This window comes from Pyxicephalus adspersus, chromosome 5, assembly GCF_032062135.1.
Source record: "Pyxicephalus adspersus chromosome 5, UCB_Pads_2.0, whole genome shotgun sequence".
Classification (NCBI taxonomy): Eukaryota; Metazoa; Chordata; class Amphibia; order Anura; family Pyxicephalidae; genus Pyxicephalus; species Pyxicephalus adspersus.
In genome coordinates, this window is record NC_092862.1 from 123,785,649 (window position 1) to 123,809,904 (window position 24,256).

The 24,256-nt window shown below is 36.6% G+C and overlaps 1 protein-coding gene across 10 annotated transcripts in view; it reads right to left on the reverse strand.

Moving 5' to 3' along the window:
• DIP2C (disco interacting protein 2 homolog C) overlaps window positions 1-24,256 on the reverse strand; it is a 274,574-nt gene that overhangs the window by 113,361 nt on the left and 136,957 nt on the right. For 5 of the 10 annotated variants that reach the window (XM_072412615.1, XM_072412620.1, XM_072412616.1 and 2 more), the window contains 6 exons: window positions 15,139-15,210; window positions 13,635-13,745; window positions 12,434-12,559; window positions 12,034-12,243; window positions 9,940-9,969; window positions 8,452-8,589 (listed from right to left, as the gene is read on the reverse strand). In XM_072412615.1, coding sequence (XP_072268716.1) covers window positions 8,452-8,589; window positions 9,940-9,969; window positions 12,034-12,243; window positions 12,434-12,559; window positions 13,635-13,745; window positions 15,139-15,210 — 687 coding nt within the window. The remainder of the gene's footprint in view (window positions 1-8,451; window positions 8,590-9,939; window positions 9,970-12,033; window positions 12,244-12,433; window positions 12,560-13,634; window positions 13,746-15,138; window positions 15,211-24,256) is intronic. The other 5 variants (XM_072412621.1, XM_072412622.1, XM_072412624.1 and 2 more) reach the window with 2 other exon arrangements.

The window sequence follows — 24,256 nt, forward strand, 5'->3', positions numbered from 1 at the left end:
AAAAAAACGGTGCCAGAATTAACTGACCACTCAATTTAGTGCTTTAAAATTAATGGCCATGGTGTCTCTTTTATACAGAAATCTTACCATAAAAATGTATTACCATATCTTATGCGTATAATCATCCAAAAGCTCTGACACTGCCTTTGGGCACTGCCATCTTGGCCCCACGAGACTTTGAAGTGGAACACTGTATAGTATGTCCCTTCACTTCTCACACCATCCCTAGCAACTACAAAAAAGTAGAGGGGCAAAAGTGATGGTGGAAGACCTAGGCCGGCACAGAGTAACTGGAAAACCACAAAAAAAGAAAGGGCAATTACCTCTAAGTAGGGAGGGGCTATGCTAAGGAATTGATTCACCCTACAACAGTCAATTTTCTAGCAAGTTTCCAGGTACATTGCAAATGAAAAAAATTGTTTATGGAAAGTTAAAACATGCAAGCAAGTGATACTTGATTTGTGTTTTTACCTGCAACTTTTTAAAATTAGTAACAGATTAGTAACAGGGTTTTTTCAAGTTTCTGGGACCATTCCTGGATTTAGAAGGTACAGTGCAATAATAAACTACTGAGATGTTGATTCAAACTCCCAACCACCTCAACTGGACTGATTTTTAGGGATGCTCCGGTCATGCAAGTTATATTGACAATTAATCACTATGAAAGTTGCAAATAACACATGCAACATAGCTATGCAAACTATCACTATTAGTAGAGTTTGTTTTCATAATATGCATGCCTTCATACTCATACATTGTTTTTTTACATTATAAAAGAAGAAGAAAAAGATAAAACTTGGCATGTAACATTTGACTAGAACACAATAAATATATCCAATAGTTCCAACATTTCAACAGCTATACCAGCCTTTCTCAACCTTTCAAACATGGGGGAAGCTTGAAATTATTTTCAGGTCTCGAAGAACCCCTGTCAATGTTTATGCTAGTTCACAGTACACTAATCTAGTGGATTGTGGGAATAATGGTTCTTACTTGCTTGGCCAATCAGAAGATTGCTACTCTTATAGATACCTGAATAGATAATTGGTGTCAGTGATAACTGACCCTGAGCAATACAAATTACTCATTGCTCATGGAACCCCTAGAAACTTCTGGAAGAACGTTAGGGTTCCATGGAACCCTGTTTAAGAAACCCTTAGCTAAGCGGCCTTCCTAGTTTAAAGAATAAGCATTTTATGTTCCTAGAACCCTTTAAAAAGTGATTTCCTTCCAGTAATGTTGCCACCTTATGGTCCTGGCTACTGTCAAGCAAATAACAAATTCCTGTATAATTATAGACTCTCAACTTCAAATGTTCAACACAGATAAAGTTGAGTAGAAAACCCCAACTCTTCCCTATGGTATGTAGCTTCAAATCAGCAACATTGACAATACATATACTAAATGTGTGATTTATTTTATTGGGCCCTTGCCTTTACTCTTACTTAACTTAAAAATACAGTTTTTGAATAAATAAAGAATGTTTTAAAAAAGAAAACACATGTAAACTACTTCCACTGAACCACATTCTCAATATTGCAGACATCCATATTAACATTAATAAAAAATATAAAGATAGAAAATTGACAATTAAAGGTATAATAAGATATTTCTGTATATCATAAGCAGGAGGTGTAATTAAGAACCCACTAGTATCAATATTTCATCAGCATATTCATGAAACATTGTATAGGAATACCTTGTGGATTAAGCACAGCTAGGATTGCATTCCCATTCCCAAGTTTTGTTAAAATGCAACTGATATCTAGTGGTTTACAGCAATAATCCAGGTAAACAATTGAAATCAGCAAGATATCAATCAGTTACCTGAACATGCATTAATCAAATGGTATGGCCAGCATAATTCCTGCCAAAAACATTAAACTGCAGTGGCAACAAAGAAAAATACAAATACAAAAAATACAAATCCTAGGTAATGACATATAGTAAATGTGCTGCAAACCTTTGCTCATTACATTATTAAAAATCCCAAGTGCAATTTACACAGATTCATTCCATCATCCAATATAATATAAAAATATATTTGGTTATGGCCTTTGGCTGTTCCTATAGGTACACCTGTTTGACTGCTTGTTAATGAGAATATCTAATCAACCAATCACATGGCAGTAACTCAATCCATATAGGTATGTAGACATTTGTCAAGACAACCTGCTGAATATGACAAATCAAAGACAAAACAAGCATCAGAACCAGGAAGAAAGGTGATTTTAGTGACTTTGAAGGGGGCAAGTATGTTTGTGCCAGGTGGGCTGGTTTGAGTATTTCAGAAACTGTTGAACTTCTGGGATTTTCAAACATATCTATATATAGGGTTTGTAGAGAATGTTCCAAAGAAGGGAAAATATCCACTAAGTGTTTTTTTTTTCTATGGGCTAAAATGCCTTGTTGATGTATTGAGGTCAGAGGAGAATGGCAAGACTGGTCAGACAAGCTGATGGAAAGGCAAAAGCAATTCAGTTAAAGCATACCTAAACTCAAAATTTTCGCTTTACATAAAAGGGTAGACAAACCTTTGATTTAAGTGAAAAATCATGTTTGTTTGTGTTAGTGCCTAGGCAATCAAGAATGAATGGGAGCACTGAGCCTGGGATACCTATGTCACACATCCCAGGAGGCTCTTGGCTGATTTTAAATTATTAAGGAAAAAATGTGCCTTGAGATTGGCACGTTTGTTCCCAATCTATGTCACCCGATCTCCCGCCTGCGGGAGATCAGGTGACGTAGGAAGAAGAACATGGAAGAAAAGAGGAGAAGGTAGCGGCACCTGGCACTCCCTCTGCGTCGGCCTGAAGACCGATACCAGACTAGACTGCTCTGTGGGGTTAAAGGTAAGTGTGATTTTTTATTTTGGGTTAGTTTGGGGTTTACTGCTTTAACTGCTTATTACAACATAGGTAAGCAGTAGAGCATCTATCAATGCACAATACATGGAACCTTGAAGCAGATGTTCTGCAGCAGCAGGAGACCACAACAGGTCTCATTTCTGTCAGCTAAGAAAAGACTGTAAAAACAATGTCTGTTTTAATGACCCTCGATTTCTGATGTGATATTCAAATGTTAGGGTTAGAATGTGGCGTTAACAACATGAAAACGTGGTTATATCCTGCCTTGTATCAACGGTTTTGGATGATGGAAGCGGTGTAATGGAGTGGGGTAAATGTTCTTGGCACACACTGGATCCCATAGTACCAAATAAACATTGTTTAAATGTCACTGCCCAGTATTCTTTGTGACCATGTCCATCCCTTGTGACCAAAGTGTGACCATCTTCTGATGACCACTTCCAGTAGGATAAAACACCATGTCAACAAGATCAAATTATCTCAAACTGGCTTCTCAAACATGACAATAGGCTTACTGTACTATAATGACATCAGAGTCATCAGATCTTAATCCAATAGAATACCTCTGTATCCCACTGGAATGAGATTCTCGTAACATGGATGTGCAGCTGACAAATCTGCGGCAACTGCTTGATGCCATCATGTAACTATAGACCAAAATTCCAGAGGACTGCTTCCAGCACCTTGTTGAATCTAAGAAGTATTACAGCCATTCTAGAGGCAAAAGTGGGTCCAGCCCAATATTAGTAAGGTGTACCCAATGAAATTGCCAGTGATTGTATTTACCATATGATTTTTTTATGTTGCACTTTCATAATAAAAATTTTTTTAGATTTAGATTTAGATTTTTTGTGGGACCCAGGTCCCTTTCTCTTCACTTGTTTCAACATCTGATAGGAGCTTTTTTTCAATTTGTGACCATGGTGTTGACAACATGCCCCCACTGCCTTTTAATATAATTTAAATATAGAAGATTATTTCATATGAAAATGGAAGTGGAATGGAAGAAATCTGTATGAAATTCACCTGTAAATTGCTTTTAAATTAATTTGTATAGCTTAGAGTCACATTGTGCTGCATGTATACTGAATGTACTGAACAGGGTTTTTTATTTTTGTATATTCTAATTGTATCGTGGGTTACAAAAATAAATATTCTCTTTTATTCCTATATTCTATATATATTCTCTATTTTTCAATATTTGTTGCTAAGCAGTTTGTTGTGCTTAGAGGTAAATATGAATCACATTGTGCAGTTGTTCTTCTGAACCTTCATGCTGTGGTGGTTTTTGAGAGGATGTCTTTTAACAATTACAAACACACACTGGCTTTTGCATCAGATTTTTATTGCACTGATGTTCTTTAAAGCTAAAAGCAAACAAAATGTAACAAAAACACGGTCCAGTTGCCACTGTAGTTGTACCCCCTGGCATCCAGGCCTCATTTATTAAACTGCAAACAAAATAACTGAACATCTTTCCTACAGAAACTAGATTCTTCTGTTCATTCCTAAATAATGTACTGGCAGAATAACAGGAGACGTCTGATTGAGCAGCTAATACAGTTCTTCTACAGACACTTTTAATACATTTCATCAAAATTGTGATAGGACTCTTTAAGCAGTTTGGTTACTATGCAGCAGCGCTTCTCCACACTGAATATACACTCACTGCAGGGGGAATCGAGTCCAAACACGGTGCAGCCATGTATCCGAAAACTTTCGGCTAGAAGCAATTTGGAAGCACTGACCCGAATCGTGTTAACCTACCATCATGCACAAATCTCTAAATACTCCATTAAAGTCTGACTGTGACAACAAATACTGCTGCACTATTCTAGGGCTTCTTTTAATTCTACATACAATGCATTCAACAAATAAAACATGAAAAAGAGATGGGGAAAAAAAGACATACAGCAGTGCTATTACCTAAAGCAACAAATGATATAATGTAGTAACTTCTCAAAAGTAAAGTATTTGTGATAACAAAGCACGTACAAAAGCAAAAAAATATTAAAGTAAAAATAAAATACTGTACTACTCTAATATCTATCCAAACCCTTTAAAAGCATGGTATAGTCTTTCATATTCTCATGCACTCCAGTGCCTATATTAACTTGTGTTTAGCAGGACTGATCACAATGTTATGTGTTAGTCACAGCAGCAATAAATAAAAATGCTATATACATAGAACAACACCACATGACGCTGACCTCCTCACTATGTAATCATCACCATGTGGTTATTCTATTATTCTATTATTTCATATCTTATTATGTTTCATTATTAGGTTTCACAGAAGTAGTAGTGATAGTACTTTTGTGTAATTTCAAAACAATATTGTATTAGCTTGACTTTGCTAGGTTTATGCACAAAGCAACACACCAAGTATATACCACCAAGTCTATAGGACATTTTCTAAATCTCAGTACTACAGTACATTAGTTTTCAATTTCTTTTATTTTGCTGCCTATTTTTATGTGATCTCTATGCTTATTACTAACACTAAATTCATCACATCTGTTAAGACTAAAGGTCTATGTTCAGGCAGAGGGTTGATTTGTGGTTATTGTTCCCAGGCACTCAATTACAACCGCTAGGTACCCGGAAGAAACTACAAGTGGATTTTAAAGGAGTTTTTTGGGTTTCATCAAAAACTTTAAAACTGCTAAAGAAGAGTTTTTTCAAGTGTATTTGTCTTGCACAGGACATAAAAGGGTAAAGTAAAAAACATAATTTGTCCTCCAAGATGCTTTAAAACCACAATTCAAAGCTCCTCCATCACCTGGTAAAAGTCTTGAATAATTCCACATTTACAAACCAGTGAACCGATGCAGTTCAGCTTACTTTCTTCTGAATATAACCCCAGTAAAGTAAACCACAGCCAAATTACTAACACAAACACTATCAATCAAGATCAATAGTAACTAATATTGGCATAAATACTTTCATGGGAACTGGTAAAAGTAATTTACGCAATAAAAGCTTTTCTGTCCATTTTAAAGTTATTGGTGGTAACATTTTATGCCTGTGTGTCCTTTTGCTACTACTGTTATATTATGTTCATAACGTACAGTTTCCTATTTCATAAGTACTGAAAGAGTAAACAAAAGAGAACTTTAAAAGGAACAAAAAAGGCTAAAATCATTTAATTGAATTTATGTTCATCAACTATAAAAGCCTGTAAAAATCCACTAATTGAGACAGGGGTACCTGGGAAGTGTAAGCCTTGGGGGCCCATTGTATGTACATTCACAAAGCTATACTGACTCCCACTCAGATCTGCAGGGTTTACGATAAATATAGTTAACCATTACTATGCTATATGTCCTTTAAAGAACAATAAAAGAGCTCAAATACCTTTCCTGTAGAAAATGTTACTCCAAACTCCCTTCAGAACTATTTCCTTAACCAAAAGCCTAGGTATTCCCCAACTGACTTTTGCTGAATATGGATGAGCCATTCTCAATTCTGATTCCTCCCTGCAGCAGAGCTTACATTATTACTTTTCCGGGTTTATGTTGCAAGGACTAAGGGGAATATGCAGCATTTTGGATAAAAAAGGTAGTTATTTCAGCCATGTTATTTCTTCATTTACCACTCCAAGCCTGATAACATTGGTGGTTATTCACTTTTAATGCTAAAAATGTCAATGAATAAAGTAAGTATCACATCTCAGGTTAACTATACTTCTTTCAAGGTCACCTTCAGTCGAAAATGTTTAAATGGTATTCACACATATTTACAATAGATAATACACAGATGGCCATTTCAGTGGCATCACAAAAAGCAACATGCATAGTTTTCAATAAACATTAGCTTGGCTCAGTTCTCATGCTTCACTGGACATTTGCAGAACACACAAAAATCCTTTAGATGACCACCGGCTCAGTGTAAGGCAAGGGGAATTCCTATAGTGTATTCATAAGGAATGAGAGGGCTTGTTTTTGAGAGCTACACACAAAAAATAATGCCTATATTGTTTTGGATTGTTTTTTTTCCGTTTCTTTTAGAGAAAAACCTGCCCTGTTGATATACAAAATGTGTTCAAGGTGCCTTTTTATCTAATGGAAAAGTTTGCAGTAAAAGTATATAAAACACAAGGAGAAAGCAGTTATGTAGAATAACCCATGACAGAAATCAGGCTTTCAATAGAATCCCCTGAAAGCTGATTTCTGATTTCTGGCAAAGAGCCCAATATTGCCCTTTGCAGCAGATTATGAAATGCTGTGTCACAAATGTTAGGAAATATCATGCATATCAACATCTACATTCCTTGTTGGTCACCTTAAAACATATTTTTATATTACTAATGTATGGTTAATTGTTATTCCAAAGTTTCTGTACAACAATTGTTACTTTAATTTGCATGTACTATTGTTGATTATTGTTAAAGCTAAATAAAAATATTAAAAAAAACCTTTAAAAAAAAATTCTTTCCCTGAAAGACTTTGGATTTTACTCTGAATAGTAATATATCTGATGGTTCAGCATGGGTCACAACTGATTAGCGGTATTCTAGCTCTCCCTCCAATTCCAACCAGCTTTGCAAACCATTCATGGTTCTAGTTGAGCATGAAGACCTTTATATAACTCAGCAGCAATGCGCACGGATATGTGATAACCCTTTGTTGCAGCAGATAAGTAACTGAGAGATGAGCGTATCAGTCTTATGCTTCATCTTGCACTGACCAGTCACTGACTGATAGAAGCACAAGACATTTCAAGCCTGATCCCATCCATACAGGGCTGTGCGGATGAAAAAGCTGGACAATAATAATTTAAATTGTTTGGAATGTAAAACAACATACTTGTATATTTATTTCCAAAGTATATGTGACCATTTCCAGTAGTTTAATTTAAATTAATATTTCTGCCAAAGGAAACTGACATACTAAGAGCTGCAGCTGCTATCATTATTGGCTTATAAAAGGGAAGAGATGTAAAATACCCCAACCAAGCGTGGCTCTTTCTGAGCTTATTGAAGTGACACAAATGACTAATGGTGTAAAAATATAATAAAAATGCAATATAAGCATCAAAACAGTAGTTTCATAAATCAAGATTCACAACCAGAATAAATGGAAAAAACATATATTATTCAAAACATAAACCATCAGAACACAATGTTAAATTCCATCCATTCATACACAGGCAAAATAATTAAACAAGGATATATATTATCTGAATGTATAATCATATAACAAGTATAAAAAATGCATTGTAGATATTAAGAGTCCTAACGAGACATTGTTTTAAAGTGACCAACAAGAAACACATGCGAAAATATCAATAATGTAAATTGACCTTAAAGATCATTGCCTGTTAGGATCGGCAAATGTGTACATCAAGCTAAAAATTATAAGGATAGTTAGAGTCTGTGCAGAATTCCAGGATCCCACATACATATAAAAGGATTTGGAATTCTGAAAACAATTCCATGATATATGGGAATGTTATAACATACTTAGAGCAGCCTAAATGGACTTTGGAGGATCTGGATAAAAATCTTATGTCTGACAAGTAGGAGGCTAATGTAAGGTGAAGGGGAGGGATGAATTGTATGAAACGTGGTTGATGTACTCACCATTTTTAGGTGTTTTTTGCCAAAGGCAAGAAGCACCTTTTGCACTCGCCTGATTCTGTCCATTGGTAGTTAAGAAAAAGCCACGCCCACTTGTGTCACATGACTCATTTTGATAGTGATCCTTGATGGAATGCACAACTGTCAGTGAAGGTAAAACACACCGATATGAGGATCGCCTTGCAGCTTGGATATGAAGGAAGTGCAAAATAAGTTTATAATCACAGAGTTCCAGTGTCAGAACTCAATGAGTATGTCAGAGTTCTATAGATAATGTACTGGTAGGTTATTTTTCTAATATCAAAGCATGACAATCCCTTTATTCCATTGAGTAAGGCCAATGGGTCGTGAAAATAGAAGTTAGTGAACCACAGCAAATACTAGAAATAACTCCACTGAAGGTATCAAATTCATTGGATGTGCTCTAGTTGCATCTATACTTACACACATTAAGGGTCATTTTGAAACCACATTTTAAAAGTAGATCTAAAAACAAAACTTTTTTAGTATGGTTAGAACTTGACAGTTGATAACCTATGATAACCCCTGACAATGAGATTAAAATTAGGATTACTTTAATTGTCTGTGGAACAAGTGGAAATTTTCCTTCTATTCCGGAATCTGTAAAGCCTCAATTTTTTATTTTGGCTTTCAGTTTTAGTGCTAATGGTCAACACAGAAAATAGAGCTAGAGAGAATCTCCCCAGTGGGAACATAGACAGCATAAAAATTTGACAGTTGTTCCAATTCCAAAAAAAGGTGAGAAACAAACTAAAAGTGTTCACATGAAAATCACATTGTTTTTCTTTCATTGATGATGAGCTGGACAGGTTTCTTGACCTAAAAGTCCTTTGCTGCTATGTTCCACTCTAAATTATTACACAATTAATTCTCCATATAGTAAGTAAAGGAAGGAGATGGGTTGATGACGAAAGCAGCTTGGGGCTTAATATCCAAGTTAGCGTCTTACAGACCAGCCAGTGGTGAAGGGAAATCTCCTGCAAGGACTGATGGCCCAGCAGTGTTAAATTCTGCTCCAAGTTCTCCAAAATGTAGAATGTCATCTCAGGTGATCTGGTCTCTGTACTAACAAAATACTCATCAACATTCTCCTTTAAAGATGAACAACAGTTGTTTTTTCAAGTCTTTATTTCTTTTAATTAAAGACAACGAATTATCACTATTAACAGTAGTTCTTTATGAGAATCAAAACTATAACCAATAATCTAGTTTCCAGCCACATAACAAGTAATCTTCTCCAATTAATACATGGACTATCAAATTGACCATCGAAGGCCAAATTTTCACTTTCACAAATGACCCTTAATGTCCTAAAGTATGTTAGGAGCATTTTTTTTCATTTAGGTTGTACACAAGCAAACAGGGAGACTAGAGGTAGGGCATATCAGCATAGCAAGGAAGAAGCTTGGACAGGTAGCACTGGTGAGCAACTCAAGATGCAAAAACATCAGAAGACTCAACTATACATACTGTGGTACTGTCCGTCTGTCCTTTTATTTCCTTCAGGAAAGAAAAGCAATCGTAAGCCAAGATATAAAGGAAGAAAAAAAAAAAGCTATATGTTTTGTGTTCGGTAACGATATACAGAGACTTGCGCCATAAGATGGCAATCTGAGAAAACAGTTACGGTTGAAGTCTGTGTGATGAATACATCCACTCAACAGCAGTGAATTTCCTACTCTTTATGTTATGCCAACACTCAAGAGGTAGAAGTGATGAACGGAGTTCTCTAATCTAGACAGATAATCAGCTGGTATTTGGTGATTCATCAGAAATTATACAACATTCTGTCTTTGGCCCTGCTGAAAAATGGAACAATTCTTTTACTCCACTTCAGCTGCTTGGACCAAATATACAGCACACATGAGCTTGGGTCAAGGCTGATTCATAAGTTACAATCCAAATAAATAGGGGCAAGTACATTTTGCACGAAATGGGAACCTTCTGGAGGAAGTAAAACATTTGTACACAGGCAAAGTAAGTATAGAAGGATACATATTTTCCAACCATACATGCATATCATATTAAAAGATAGCACAAGTCAAATGTTACGAGCTAAGTGATATGGATTAGGTGGAACCAGATCCAAATCAGTGTGTGCTCAAACAAACCCATATATATATAAGCCCATCCAAACCATAATAACTTCATCAGAGCCATAGGGCAACATGTGAAATAATAGTTTAAGTGATAAAGGGTATATCTGGAGAAGTGACAATGTCCTGTGTGTGTTATTTCTCAGTGTATTAACATATTGAGCTATCCTCCTTCTTAAGCTCATAAAATTACTAATGTAAGATTTGTGTCCAGTGGTGAACTTTGGAACTGTATCATGACTGTAATACAATCGTGCCTAAATGAATTGAATACATTGTAATGGGCTCAGCTTGTGTACAAAAGTTAGTCATCCTGTCAGCATGCTGTAGAGAAAGTCCCTAGCTCACTGTGTAAAAGAAGTACTCTCCTTGAAGAAATTTGACACAATCCTGAGGAGCCTGACTTATACAGTACAGCAAAATCCAGGCTCTCTGCTGACTGCAAAGTTACAGATTTGAGTCAGCAGAAGCAATGTCGGACCTCTACAGAGAGGCTTCTACATCCAAAGAAAAAATGCAGCATTCTGACAAAAGACAGACTTTTCTACTCAGACTGTGGCTGCTTTCTAAAGAAAACAAACTTTGAAACTTATTTAACTTAACTGATTTATAAAATGAAAGCTTAGCTGGGATTTATACCTATACATTTTCTAGTAATGTTATGCTTATAAAGTATTTTTTAAATTCCAAAAAAAACCAAACACAATGTAAAATTGAATAACCCACTAGTTAAATGTAAAATAAAACATTTATCATCTACATATATGGGAAATGGAATCAAGAGCATTTGCTGTGATTTGATGTGGACATGCTGCACACTGACATTTTATGGACTATCTGTTCAATGTCAAAGTACATGATTCTGAATTCTGCCCTGGGCTGTGTGTAGAATATGAGTACTGTGTTCTGCTATTGACAAAACAAAGGAAATGTTATGATATATTTATTAGAAAGATTAGAGAAAGATCATCAGGTTTAACATATGAATACTTCTGATCCAGAAAAGCAAAACAAAACCAATTGAGACAGCTACTTTAACATAGGAAAATCTCTATGCAATAGAATGTCAATGTAACTTTTTTGCATTACTTGAAGTATTAGGTTTCAAGGTATAATGGGGACATTCTTTTACCATCCATCATTTTGGTAAATCTGCCTATGTACAGCCCATCCTAGTGGATATCCCTTTTATCTTACATAGTTCTCAGTATTGATATCTGAATTATCCTCTGTGTAATCTTCTTGTATATGAGGAACTTCTATACCTATATCTCAAACAATGTCCACTCCTAAAGCCTGTTATCAGCACTTGTTATCTTGTTTTGAAAGCCCCCTAGTCAAGTAAGGGCCCAATGTAATATAAATATAAGCTATTAACCTCAATAAAAGACTGATGTTCTAATACCTAAGAATACCTCGACTTCCTATGCTGATGAATATTATAAATAGTAACAAGATGAGTACCCACCTATGTGCGTTTGAGCCATAACATCTGCTAATCTGTGTGCAGCACTGCTGCCCCCGCTCTGTGTGGAGGAGGAAGAAGTGGTTGATGTGGTTGACCCATGGATTGCTTGGCTAATCCAGTGCTCCATATTTATACTCCCTTGGCTTGACGTGGGAGTTCCCTGGGAGTCCCCTTGTACTGAGCCTTCATCCTCTGACCCTGAAGAGGTATCTATCCAAGACATAGATAAAGTTAATACACCTTGGTCCAATTATCCAAATACAGGAAAAAGAAAAATACAAAAGGCCACAGTAATGCGACCAACGACAGTACACTCCATGGATGAACAATGCGATTCCTTACAAAAGGTAACACAACCAAATAAATATTACAAATATGAAAAAAATACAATTATAATCACCTGGAGGTGTGTACGCATCCATAGAGGTTTGTACCACCAATGAGCGTCGTTTTGATGGCATAGGTACAGCCATTTTCCTTTCTTTATGTTTAGCAAGGGCTGCCTGGACTGCTTCTGTATGGACATCTACAATATAATCAGCAATATAAAAAAGCTTTGTTATTAATGTAAACAAACTGTATGGTGTATCAATCTCAAAGCAGATCTTCAGCAAAAACTAATAATTGTGAAAACCTTAAGGAAGAATTAGAACTTCAGGTCAGGTTTTTATTTATATATACTGCCACACATTAGCAAATAATGGAAAATCTATAAACCAAGGCACAGTTGCTAATAAATCTGACAGGGGCTCCAACCTTCCAAACCACTAAAAAAAGGTTTGTATTGCTGCTTGTATCATTGCTGATGACACCAACACAACAGAAAAGGAGGAAATATCCTCAAAAAAATAGACAATGAAGGTAGTGAGTCCCTGATTGATCCATGGCCACTATACCATCTGTATGGAGTTTTTAAGCTCTCCCCATGTTTGGTAGGTTTCCTTTGGTACACATGCCAAAACATGCTAGCAAGTTAACTGAATTCCTCCCAAATTGGCCCAAGATTGTGAAAAGGACTACAACTATGTTAAGGACAATAGATTGTGTGCTTGTGGAACAGTTATCGAAATTATTTATTTACTGTACCCTGTAAAGAACTCCAGAAAGTGTAAATGCTAATGTATAAATATATAAGCTACAGAAGAACTCAACCTAGAACCATCAGACCAACAACTTTTTTATGCCGGCCTTGCTATGGTCCTATAGATTCATTTTAATTCATCAGACTTAGTTCTTGTCTGGTGAAAATACTGGCAGTGGAACAGTTTGTTACTGGAAACCTGTCTGATAGAACCCCGACTAGCTGTAAAAACATGACCAAGGCTCTAATCCCTTATCCACTCTATCCAACATGTAGAATGACCTTTTTGAAGAATAAACAAGAGTGAACCAAAAGGGTCCTCCTATTATTGTATTGCACTGATGTGTTCTGACATTGCTGATAAACAACATGCTGTTATCACAACACACCATCAATTTTCTTATAATCCCCTACTGGTACCTTGATAATTAAATACATCATTATTGCCAATGAGTTCTATTTGGTAGGCCAATTTAACAAAGCAATTTTTTCAAAAACCTGATCAAAACAAACATCTTACCTGATCGATAGCGTTCATCTCGTGAACCTGAGGACCGCCTGCGATGATACCTAGAGGAAGAGGAGGGAGTAACGGGTGTTCTACGTTCCGGTGGCAATACTTGATCCACCCCTATTGGAATAATAATAATAACTGTTATTACTTGTACATTTTAATAGGGAAACCTCATACTTGCTTTCCCATATAGCTTTGGACTCTAATGTGTCCTCTAATTTTGCTACAATGCCTGTAAACAATTTAATTTCCCTTTCAGTCACCACACACCTTATCATTGAGCCAAACTTGCATTCTATGGCCAAGACATTCCATTTCATTCATTTCTGCACTCCTTTACTGTCATTATCATGGTGAATTTCATATATCATACATAAGTAGAGAGAGAGAGAGAACCACCTAGTGACACTGCTGCTTTTAAAGGGTATTAGAGTGTTTTGATGAATTACTATTACAGAGAATTTTAGGATCTCCCTTCAGTGGCAGTACCGATCCTTATCAGGATCCTTAATGAATCAGAAATAAAAAGTATACTGCAAACCATCTAAAGTTGTAGATTCAATAAAGTATGTAGAATATGAATAAATATAATTAATATGATAGATATGAGTAAAGATTGGGGAATCTGAATAAATATACAATTATATTATAATCCTAGTTTAAGTGTAGGCAAGATCCCAGAGTGATACTGGGGTTGGCAGGAGCAACCACTAAATACAGCAGGGCCATAAAGAATAAAAGTTCTACAAGTGTCAAACAAATTTCACAGAACGACTTCAACAGAGTGGTGGTTGATGGTACAGACATAAAGTATTTACTCGCTTACTTTGGATGAAAAGTTTTTAAAAAATTGCAATCAAATTCATGTTCCCCATAGATTTGGATTGTGAGATGTAGCAGTGAAAGCACAACCACTGTGTAGCAATGCAAAGCAGAATGCAGAGACCCCCCCTATGCTATAAACAAATATGGCTAGCCAGATGTACATATACACATACAAACTATATATAGAAATAACATTTTTATAGTATTAAAGCAAATTGGCCAAAACATTTTTATGTGAACCCTAGGCTGGCTGTCCAAAGCACATATCTATATACTGAATTTTGCAAAGAATGTAGGCATAACAAATTACAAATATGGTTTGTTCTAATAACATTTAAACATTTCTGACATAATAAAACAGTGTTGGCAAAACATGTTGGGTTTTCTAATAGGAAAGCCCAGCACCACACTCTTTCTAAATGCTTTTTAGTGGCCTTTCCAGACTGACTAATACATTGGCAAAAACCTAAGTAAACAAAATAAATAGAAAAACCCTGATCCAAATGAAATGCATTTAGTCAGCCACTTCTGACAAGAGAAAAGAATGTTTATTTTTTTTTTAAATTGTTTTTTTAATTTTGTTTAAATCCTGACCCCATCCTGACCCCATAACTCCTGACCCCATAACTCCTGACTCCTGTTTAAATCCTGACCCCATAACTCAATGATAGTATGTTGCTCATACCTGGCGGTTGAGGAAGATATGCTCCTATTAACTTTGATCTCTTCTTTTCATAACCCTTCTGTGTGATGTCACCTGCAAAACACAAGAAAGAAAATGCATCATGAATATACTAGGACTTTGACTGTAACCATTACATAGAACAGAACAGCTTGACTTGCTTAGTTTTAAATGCCGAGTTTGGCTTAGTTCTAGCAACAGTTTAATGCTATGGCACAGTGTCTGCTGAACAGAGGAAAGCTCAATTCACCCAAAAGAGATAATCAAATTGTAGGCACAATGCAAAAATGATTTTTCAAGAGGAAAAAGGATAGAAGAAACTGGGTTTTTTGGCAGTAGGTAGTTATATTGATGTCAAAGGATCTGATACATCAAAAACAATTAGTATTACAAATATACAACAGTATCAGCACAGCATACTACTCTGTCTCGTATAATATGACAACATTTGCAACAAATCCCGAGGAAGCTGCATGGCGAAATGCGTTGAGTCAAGAACTGTTTAATATGACCATTATCTAACATCTAGGGATCTGTTTTTTTATTTGGTCTTTTAACCCATGAGCTATTAATGGAGATGACCACTTATAACTGTTATATATGTGAATTACTGATTGTTTTTGATGTATCAGGTACTTTGACAACAACATAACTACCTATTGCCCAAAAAAACACAGCTTCTTCTATCATTTTTCTTCTTGAAAAATCATTTTTCCATTCTACTAACCAAATTAGGGTGGTAGCACAACTACCTAGGAGGAAGATTGAGACCTCTATTTCCTAGTCAATTGTAGGAACAACCTAAATGTCCCTGGCTTCGTTAATATATTCAATAATCCAACAATGGGGCCCCCACTGCCATAGTTTGGGGTGTTCCCTTCCAATCTTTTTACAACAGCAAGTATGCGACATAGGAACTCAAATACCAAAATCTAAAAAATACGAGCCCTAAGAGACATAAAAAAGGTGGTCAGGTGGTTGAGATCCAGCTTCACAAAACAGCCCAAGATGCATAATAATGGATCATTCGACCTTTATTCTTTGAAACTAGAGCGTCATGGACCCCAAGTCAATGAGGTTTCGGGTTTACATGAAATAGGTTGAATGGGACTGGGTGGCATTCAAGCTAGTGGAGGTGCTGGACAATAGATTAATAGAGTGTCCGAAGGAGACAGGAGTAAGAGCTGAATAAAATCATTGGGCACAAATTAAAAGTTTTGCCTTGGGTTTCACATAAATATTTATTAGGTTTTGTATTAGGGAGCAATCCACAAAAGCTGTCACTTTTTTTTCTAAGTAAAAAAGAAATACCGATTACTGATGGCTGCTTCTCTGAGAATTGAACATACTTTAAGTGATTTTAAGTTAACACCCATCATATATCAGGGCAATGGGATAGAAACAAGTCATGGGCCAAATGACCTGTCAGCAGACCATAAACTCTAAATATTATTCCCAGCACCACAATGATTGAAACCTTTACATACAAAGGACAGTAATTAAGGATTTTTTTATGCTTCCTTCCAAACACAAGTTACATAAAAGAAAAAATACCACCGCTTAAGACATGAAAGAATTTGTCATTTACAAACCAACTTTTAGTGTATATGCTTAAAACAGAGGAAAAAAATGACAAAACCTTTGTGAGTATACAAATCAATCTATACTGCTTCCTATAAACAGAGAAAAGACAGCTGATTTGTTGATTCTGCCCTCTAAAGCTGGCAAATAAAACCCAAGAAACATAAGTCAACCATGGTTACAAACCTGAATATAAAGTTATTCGGCACGACAAAGCACAGCAATGAGGTGCAAAGGGTATAAACCCCAAATAACCAGGAAAACATAGTCACTACACAATTTTGAATCAGTGTTGTGGATTTAGGTTGCTTTGCAAGAACAGTAGGGCACTAAATTTTACTGGCCCAGAATAGGTTCAAGGACTTTAGTACAAATCCTCAACCCTCCCCTCCACAGCACATGCTGAAGTGATGCTCTATTAGACAGCAAAAAAAAACTGTTGCAACAATAAAAGTAACCATCAGAATATTTTTTATGATTACATAATCGTTAGTGTTCTGTAACCAATTACTCTATAACCCTATTCTGAGAACAATAAATTGACACTGCTAAGACAGCAGATGGCTCTTCCTGACTATTTCTCCTGTGTATCTGATGTCAGCTTTTCTAGACTGCAGACTTCATAGGGCGGCTAAGGTCCACGTCAACAGCAACCTGTTAAAGTTTTATTAATACCGTCCTAAAGCTGTGTTACACGTACACATTCTAGGCTGCTATGGTTATAGCAAATCCACTGATTCCTGTAACTTCCGGTAGGCAAATTTAGTTGAAAAATGGATTATAATAAAAACCCTGAAAACTTTGTGAGTCCAAATTTTGTGTTTAAGGCTTAGTCTACATAGACGTTTTCCCTAGCGTTTAACCTGAGGCTTTAAAAGCCCATGTTTGAAATTACCATGCATTCCAATGGGTTAATCTACACCAGCTCCTGGAAAAAACTAGAGCAGGCACCACAAGGACAGTTTTCTTTTTTTACATTTTTATTCTTTAGATAGGCTTTGAAGCTAGGTGATCCTACTAGTAACATACTTTCTAACTTGTACTGCATTTATGGAAAAACGACTTTGTTACTCTAGGACTCTTCCTTTACATCAGGGGTCGGCAAACTCCAGGCCTTTAGGCCAGAGACAGCCTAGCTGGTAGTTCGTTCTGGCCTAACACCCCCTGGCCGATCCAGCCGCAATGCAGACGGAGGAGAGGGATTTCACTTCACAGGGCGTTCCCTGGTGGTGGGGGGAGCCATTAGGGCAGGACTCAGTGTCCGGCCCAGTCTGCTCCCGCCCACCCCTGAAATTGCCTAGTGGCCACAAAAGTTTGCCGACCCCTGCTTTATATAATATAGAGGGAGGTGTTCTTTAGATTTCAAAACAGTTGGGAACAATAGTAACTGATAAACACCAGAAGCAGAGAACACAAAAACTTACCAGCATATTATATTTCAGGGAAGATGACCTGGTAAGTTTTACACTTATTGCACTTATTAAACAAGATATCAGGAATATATAGAGTACAGAACGTAAACCCTGTTATACAGTTTACAGCAACCAAGGAGGTATAGTGAAAATAACACAAATCCACATCAAAACCACTTTCATCCCATGTAAAGTCTTAAGCTGTCATTTTACTAATCTACACTCATACCAGAAGCCCTGTACCCAATATTTGATGTAGGCCTCCACTCCCTTTTAATCATTTTTTATGTAGAGATTGACCTGTTGACTGACAAACTAGGAGCACAACAACGTTGTGTGAACTGCTTACACAAATGTAGTTTAAACACAAAATATTTATGAGACTTTACAGAGCAATAGGAGAAAAGGGCACAAGGTTATACAAGGATTTTATGTATAAATATGCTAACAGAAACCACAAACAAAGTTACCACATCTTTATTTAAACTAACAAATGAGTAAACAAGCAAAACAATTTTATACTTTCACTATAGCTGCTGATCAGATGTAATTTTATTTAAGTAACCTATGTTCTTTTCCAATTTTCTGAATAATTAGCCACTGAAATAATTACATTTGGCTTTTCGTCTCTTTACTTTATTTGGGAAACTGCAAGCAGTTTCTTAGAGAACCATGGCATACTCCAGCTTTTACTAAATTCCACACATTTTGCTGTTGAGAAAAGCTCAAACTTTGCAGAAATTCACATGTACTTACATAACCACTTGCACCTGGACTCAATTAAATCTCACAAAAAAGTCAAATGTGTAAGTACCATGATGTTGGACTGAAATTGAGTCCACTTAAATAGCCCTGAAATGTGTAATCCCTGCACAAAAAAGTTGAGCAGAAAAGGATAGTCACCTGCATTACCTATTTGTGCCTTACCATGCAATATTTTGTGTGATGTCCTTGTGTTGAGGCAACCATCTTGATAGATCTGAGGGCTTTACTTCCTGATGTCAGAACTGACTACCTGAGCACAGGTGGAATATTTAGGATGCAGCAGGAAAGTGCAAATATACAGATCGTCAAAAAGAACGACATGCCCTAGGGTTCTATCCTTATCTGAAGAAAGTAGTTTGCTTCCAAATCTCTTTGAAAACTGCAGTCGGCATCACAGAACTTTAGATGATCTACTGTAAATACACATTTAATATGCACTTGTTGTGCACTGCTATTTTTCAAGAGGAACAGTAGACAAAAGGTGGATTTGTGAGGGTACTGCTTAGGAAACAAATAATATTTTAGTTTTTCCCTATGATAAGGCAAATCTTTAGTTTTTGAGTAATGCCCACTTTAACGAATGTTTCTCCTGTTTCTCCTAGCTTTATTCAGTAAAAGTAAATTATTAAAAGTAAGCCTGCCTTCAATCCAGCACTGCTAACTTGTTCAGCAAATGTCTGCATCAATGTTCCCAAGAGCTACAATCTGGAGCCATTCGGAGCAAGGTCCACCACCACTCCCATGGTGCTCTGGTAATCTGAGGTGGCAATCTTAGACTTCATACTCAGGATATTAGAACCTTGACAAACCTGTTTCCGGTGGTCACCGACCCTTGTATATGACACAGGCACCCACAAATAATAATGAATTGTAGGGCTTTGCAAACAGGTCTACCTATTAGCTCTTATGGCTCTGTATATTGGTTCTGGCAAAGACTTATGGTCTATTAAATCACCTTTAATTGATCTAGATGGTTTATATTTTGTTTCTGATGTTTATCTACATGATTTTGCCAAAATATCCAGAATTTAGGCTTTAGTGATCTGGTCTGGAAATAGGTTATCCACTTTTGTTATGTACATTTAGTAAAGAACATTGCAGTCTTCACAAGCAACTGGCCAATGACAGCTATTTATTTCTTTATTGCACTATACAGCTGTCTGGCCTACACACGTCTACCTCTTTTATCTGCAATATATCATTGTTGAAGGCTAAGCGAAGAAAATTAACAGGAGATAAACATGAATATAATAAGGTTAAGTGTACATTGTATGTATATGCCACCTGAGCCCTACCACCCAGCTCCCCAAACAGCCAAATACAAATGTACATCAATCTTAATGACACCTGTTACTGGCATAGGAAATAATTAAATCTATTTCAAACTTGGCATAAAACCTGATAGAAATTCCAATCTTTCTCAATTTTATCCAAAACCATTTTGTCTTTGTTTCCAAGACTGAAAGTTTGTCTAATTTGCCTTGATTGGTGGCTAGCCAAAGGTTTCAATGTCTTTTTAATCACTGACATGGGACAACCATTCAGATGATTTCATCCACTTCACCAACTTTATAGGTGTCCTGAGCCATTAGACCAAATTTATTAAAGCTCTCCAAGACTGGAGAGGATACACCTACATCAATGAAGCTGAGTGATCCAGCAAACATGGAATGGATCTGCTTCAGGATTCAAAACATTTGCTAGCAAATGATTTGTAAGAAATCCATTCCAGGTTTGTTGGATCACCCAGCTTCACTAATGAAAGTGTATCCTCTCCAGCCTTGGAGAGCTTTAACAAATCAGGCCCATTGACTTAAAGTATTCAACCCAGACACCCAGGGTACTAGAATTTCAAGTAAGCAAATAGCAACTTCCAAAACTTCCTTAATACGGATATTGTTCCAAATAATGAGACCCCCTGAGAAGGATGAAGCAGAGACTAGAACCTAAATTAGCTGGTCTTCACCATTATCCCTAAAGGATAAACTAAGGCAGGAAGTATTCACATGGCAGTAGCTTCCACAAATACAGCATGAGTATTGGATTGACGGTCCTGGTAACCAGAGCAGCTTATAACCATGATTACTTTTACCCAGCAGTCTCCGAAATAAAAACATTTCCTGAAAGCATAAACGTAAGGTTGGCTTTCATGGTTCAGCACTCTCCATATAGACAAATCTTCTACGTCACTAGAGAAGATAACATTCTCTTGAGGACTCTGGCTTATAGAACACATTTAGATCTAAATTAATCATCTTCTTTGCCAAGGAACATTTAAAAAGCCCTCTAAGCCTTTCCAAGGCAGTCTTATGGGATGTAAGCAATGATCAATGCATCGCACAGCAGGTGAAGCTCTACCATGAAGAAATACAGAAGACATAACCATGAACATGACGATGAATGATGAATTAGAAAAGCAGCATGGACTGAGAGTTAATGTACTCCATAAGAAATGGTCTTCTGGACAAAGTGCATGGCATGCAAAAAACATTAGGATGCTCACAAATAGCAATATTATCCTTTTTTTTCTAGCTAAAAATATCTTCATTTCTGAAAGGCTTTAGCCTGTTAGCTTAATTGGCTTGTAGGGTGGAATGAGGTTTGATTTATCAGTTGGCGTTTTCATGCTATCCAGGAAACCTTAGTGTAATGCTGAATTCAAAAGGCCCACACATTTTGCCTCAATCTGATTAGGCAATTTCATTTTTAAAGCTGCAAGGTCCTCAACATGTACAGTGTACTGCATTGAGAATGGAAGCTTCTGGTTGAATGGGTTTATGCACTGACCGGTATAAACAATATATATATATATATATATATATATATATATATATATATTTCCATATATATATATATATTTCCAAGCTGATTTTCTCTATTCCGAAAGGTAAAACCTTTCCATTTTTTTTTTTTTACCCAAGGAAAAATATATTGGTTCTAAGTCAATTTTTGTCATTTGTGTGTGTGTGTGTGTGTGTGTGTGTGTGTACACATTTCAGCCTGAGCTGTCTTATCTAAAGCTTCAAAAAGTTAATACAAAATGGTAATATGAAAAATGCAACATTTATCAGTCAAATAATAAATCTTTATTGTGTATTTTGTAATTTCTTGACCATAAATAAAATATAGTAGAACCTTGGTTATCCGACACCCATGGGGAGTGGAAGATTCCGGATAAGTGTAGTTTTCGGTTAACTGAGGTTACTCTGAAACTGAGGTTTCTCAGCCATTGAGCACTACATTTGAATGGGGAGACTTGTCCCCATTCACTTCTAGTGCTGAATGGCGCTTGAGCCGTCATCGGGGTTTCACTTTTCCCAGCCAATTACGAAGCGGAGCAATCAGTGGAGCTCTGCTCTGCTCTCTTGACAGCTCCACTCTCCTGATTTCTCCCGCAGCCTTAACGGATCTGTGGTATGTGTTCTTGGATGCAGAACACATGCCACTGCTCGGCTAGGGCTGCAGTATCAATCAAGAAAGCGGAGCTGTTGGGTGCTGGTTATCTGAATTTTCCGGTTATCTGAGTTCCAGATAACCGGGGTTCTACTGTATCTAAAAAATCATTATACATTTATAGATGAAACATTTATCCTTTTCTACCGAAACATTACAGAGGTGAAGAAGACTATAGCTAAAAATGCAGATCATACAGATTATTCAGCACAAATCCTATATATAATGTGGTGGTCTGTATATGCTGAACTCTACGATAGATGCATAAGTGAAAATATTTAAACTGAAGATGAAGGAATTTTCATATGGTGGCATGACCATTTTTACTTCTTTACCTTTTGAGTAAATCAATTTACTGAGGATGTGATACATTTCCACTAAAGATGCTTATCTTAGGCAGAATACATAAATTGAATTTAATATATATAGTATTAGGCTACATACTGCACATGATGCATGCTTCCATCACAGTATAATCCATTTTATTTGTTGTGGCAGTTCACAGTGAGACTGTCACATCGACCTGCTGCGACAAATAAGCTGGATTACTGTCTGATAGATAGTTGAGCACTGCTTCTAACTTTACTATTGATTTGAAGCTGCCATAGCAGCTCTGCACTTTTAGAATTTTATGATTTTAAGAAGAAAAACCTTGCTCATTTGAAGGTCATGAAAAGAGCAAAGTTAGCTCCACGCCAAAGCTTTGAGTATAGTGCTGAAATGAGTTTAGTTTGCTATGCATGCTTGTATTGAGAGATTAAACACCTCTATTAAAGTATTAAATTTGACAATCCGACATGCCAGTATAATATTTTCTAGTGACATTTTTCTCATTTTCATTTTTTTTAGAAAGTACAGACAAGGCTCAGCTTCTGCTGAGCATTCCACCTACTTAGTTACCAACAATTTCTTCTTTCCAGGGACCTTGGTGACTTTATTGTGTTGCATTAGGCCAAAGGGTTCATCAATCAATGCTATATACCTACTTGTTCTTTCAAAAAAAGGTTATACTTGTATGCAGGTATCAGATGTGGAGGGGTATATCCATGCAAATAGAATGGTTTCTTTTGTGCTTTTTGGAATCCTGATCAATGGAAATCAAATGGGTGGCACAACCGGTAACCTAGCCTGGTGCCCCATTCTCTGGCTGTACCTATAACGCAGCAACTGCAAAAAGGAGGTATACCAAGTGCAGTTGTAGGTCACCGGCTTACTGAAAAAATACAGTTGTTTCAAATAAATTTCTTCATTGCTTTTTTTATTAAAAAACAAGATAGGAGCTGTAAAAGAAAGAAATGTTCCTAACTGACGAAGTAAATGTAGCACTGGGGTGTTGCTTCAAAAGACAATGGTTGTGTGCCCGCTGGCACCATTGATACAAATCCGACTACTGTGGACTACTGTGCTAGAATAAAGTAAAAATCAATTCATAAAAACCACTGAAACAACTAAAGCTACCCGATAAAACATATCTTATAGACTCCAGTAGAACCTAGATATTTCTATCCATCATGGGGTATGGGCATTCCCACCTGCCTTGGGGTATTGGCATTATTTCTGCTGCATTCCACATAACAAAAATGAAAAAGGCAGAGTGGAGTTAAAACCATTTGTAATGGCCACATAACTCCTACAGATTTTCTTTACATCTCTATCTGTGAAGTGGGATCTCTAAACACAGAACTTTTTTAATGATATTCCCTACCCCTCTATTCTATCACAAACACCACTGCATTTCCAATTATAAGAAAGCATGTGACCTCCTCCAGATATGCAGTGCTTGGGCCCAATCAGGCTATCATCAGGTGAAATGCAGTCACGTTTGGAGGACAAAGACAACATCAACACTGTGTATTCTTCAACACAGTTCAACAAGGAGTTTACACAAGAGAGTAGGAGAGTAGTGAGGA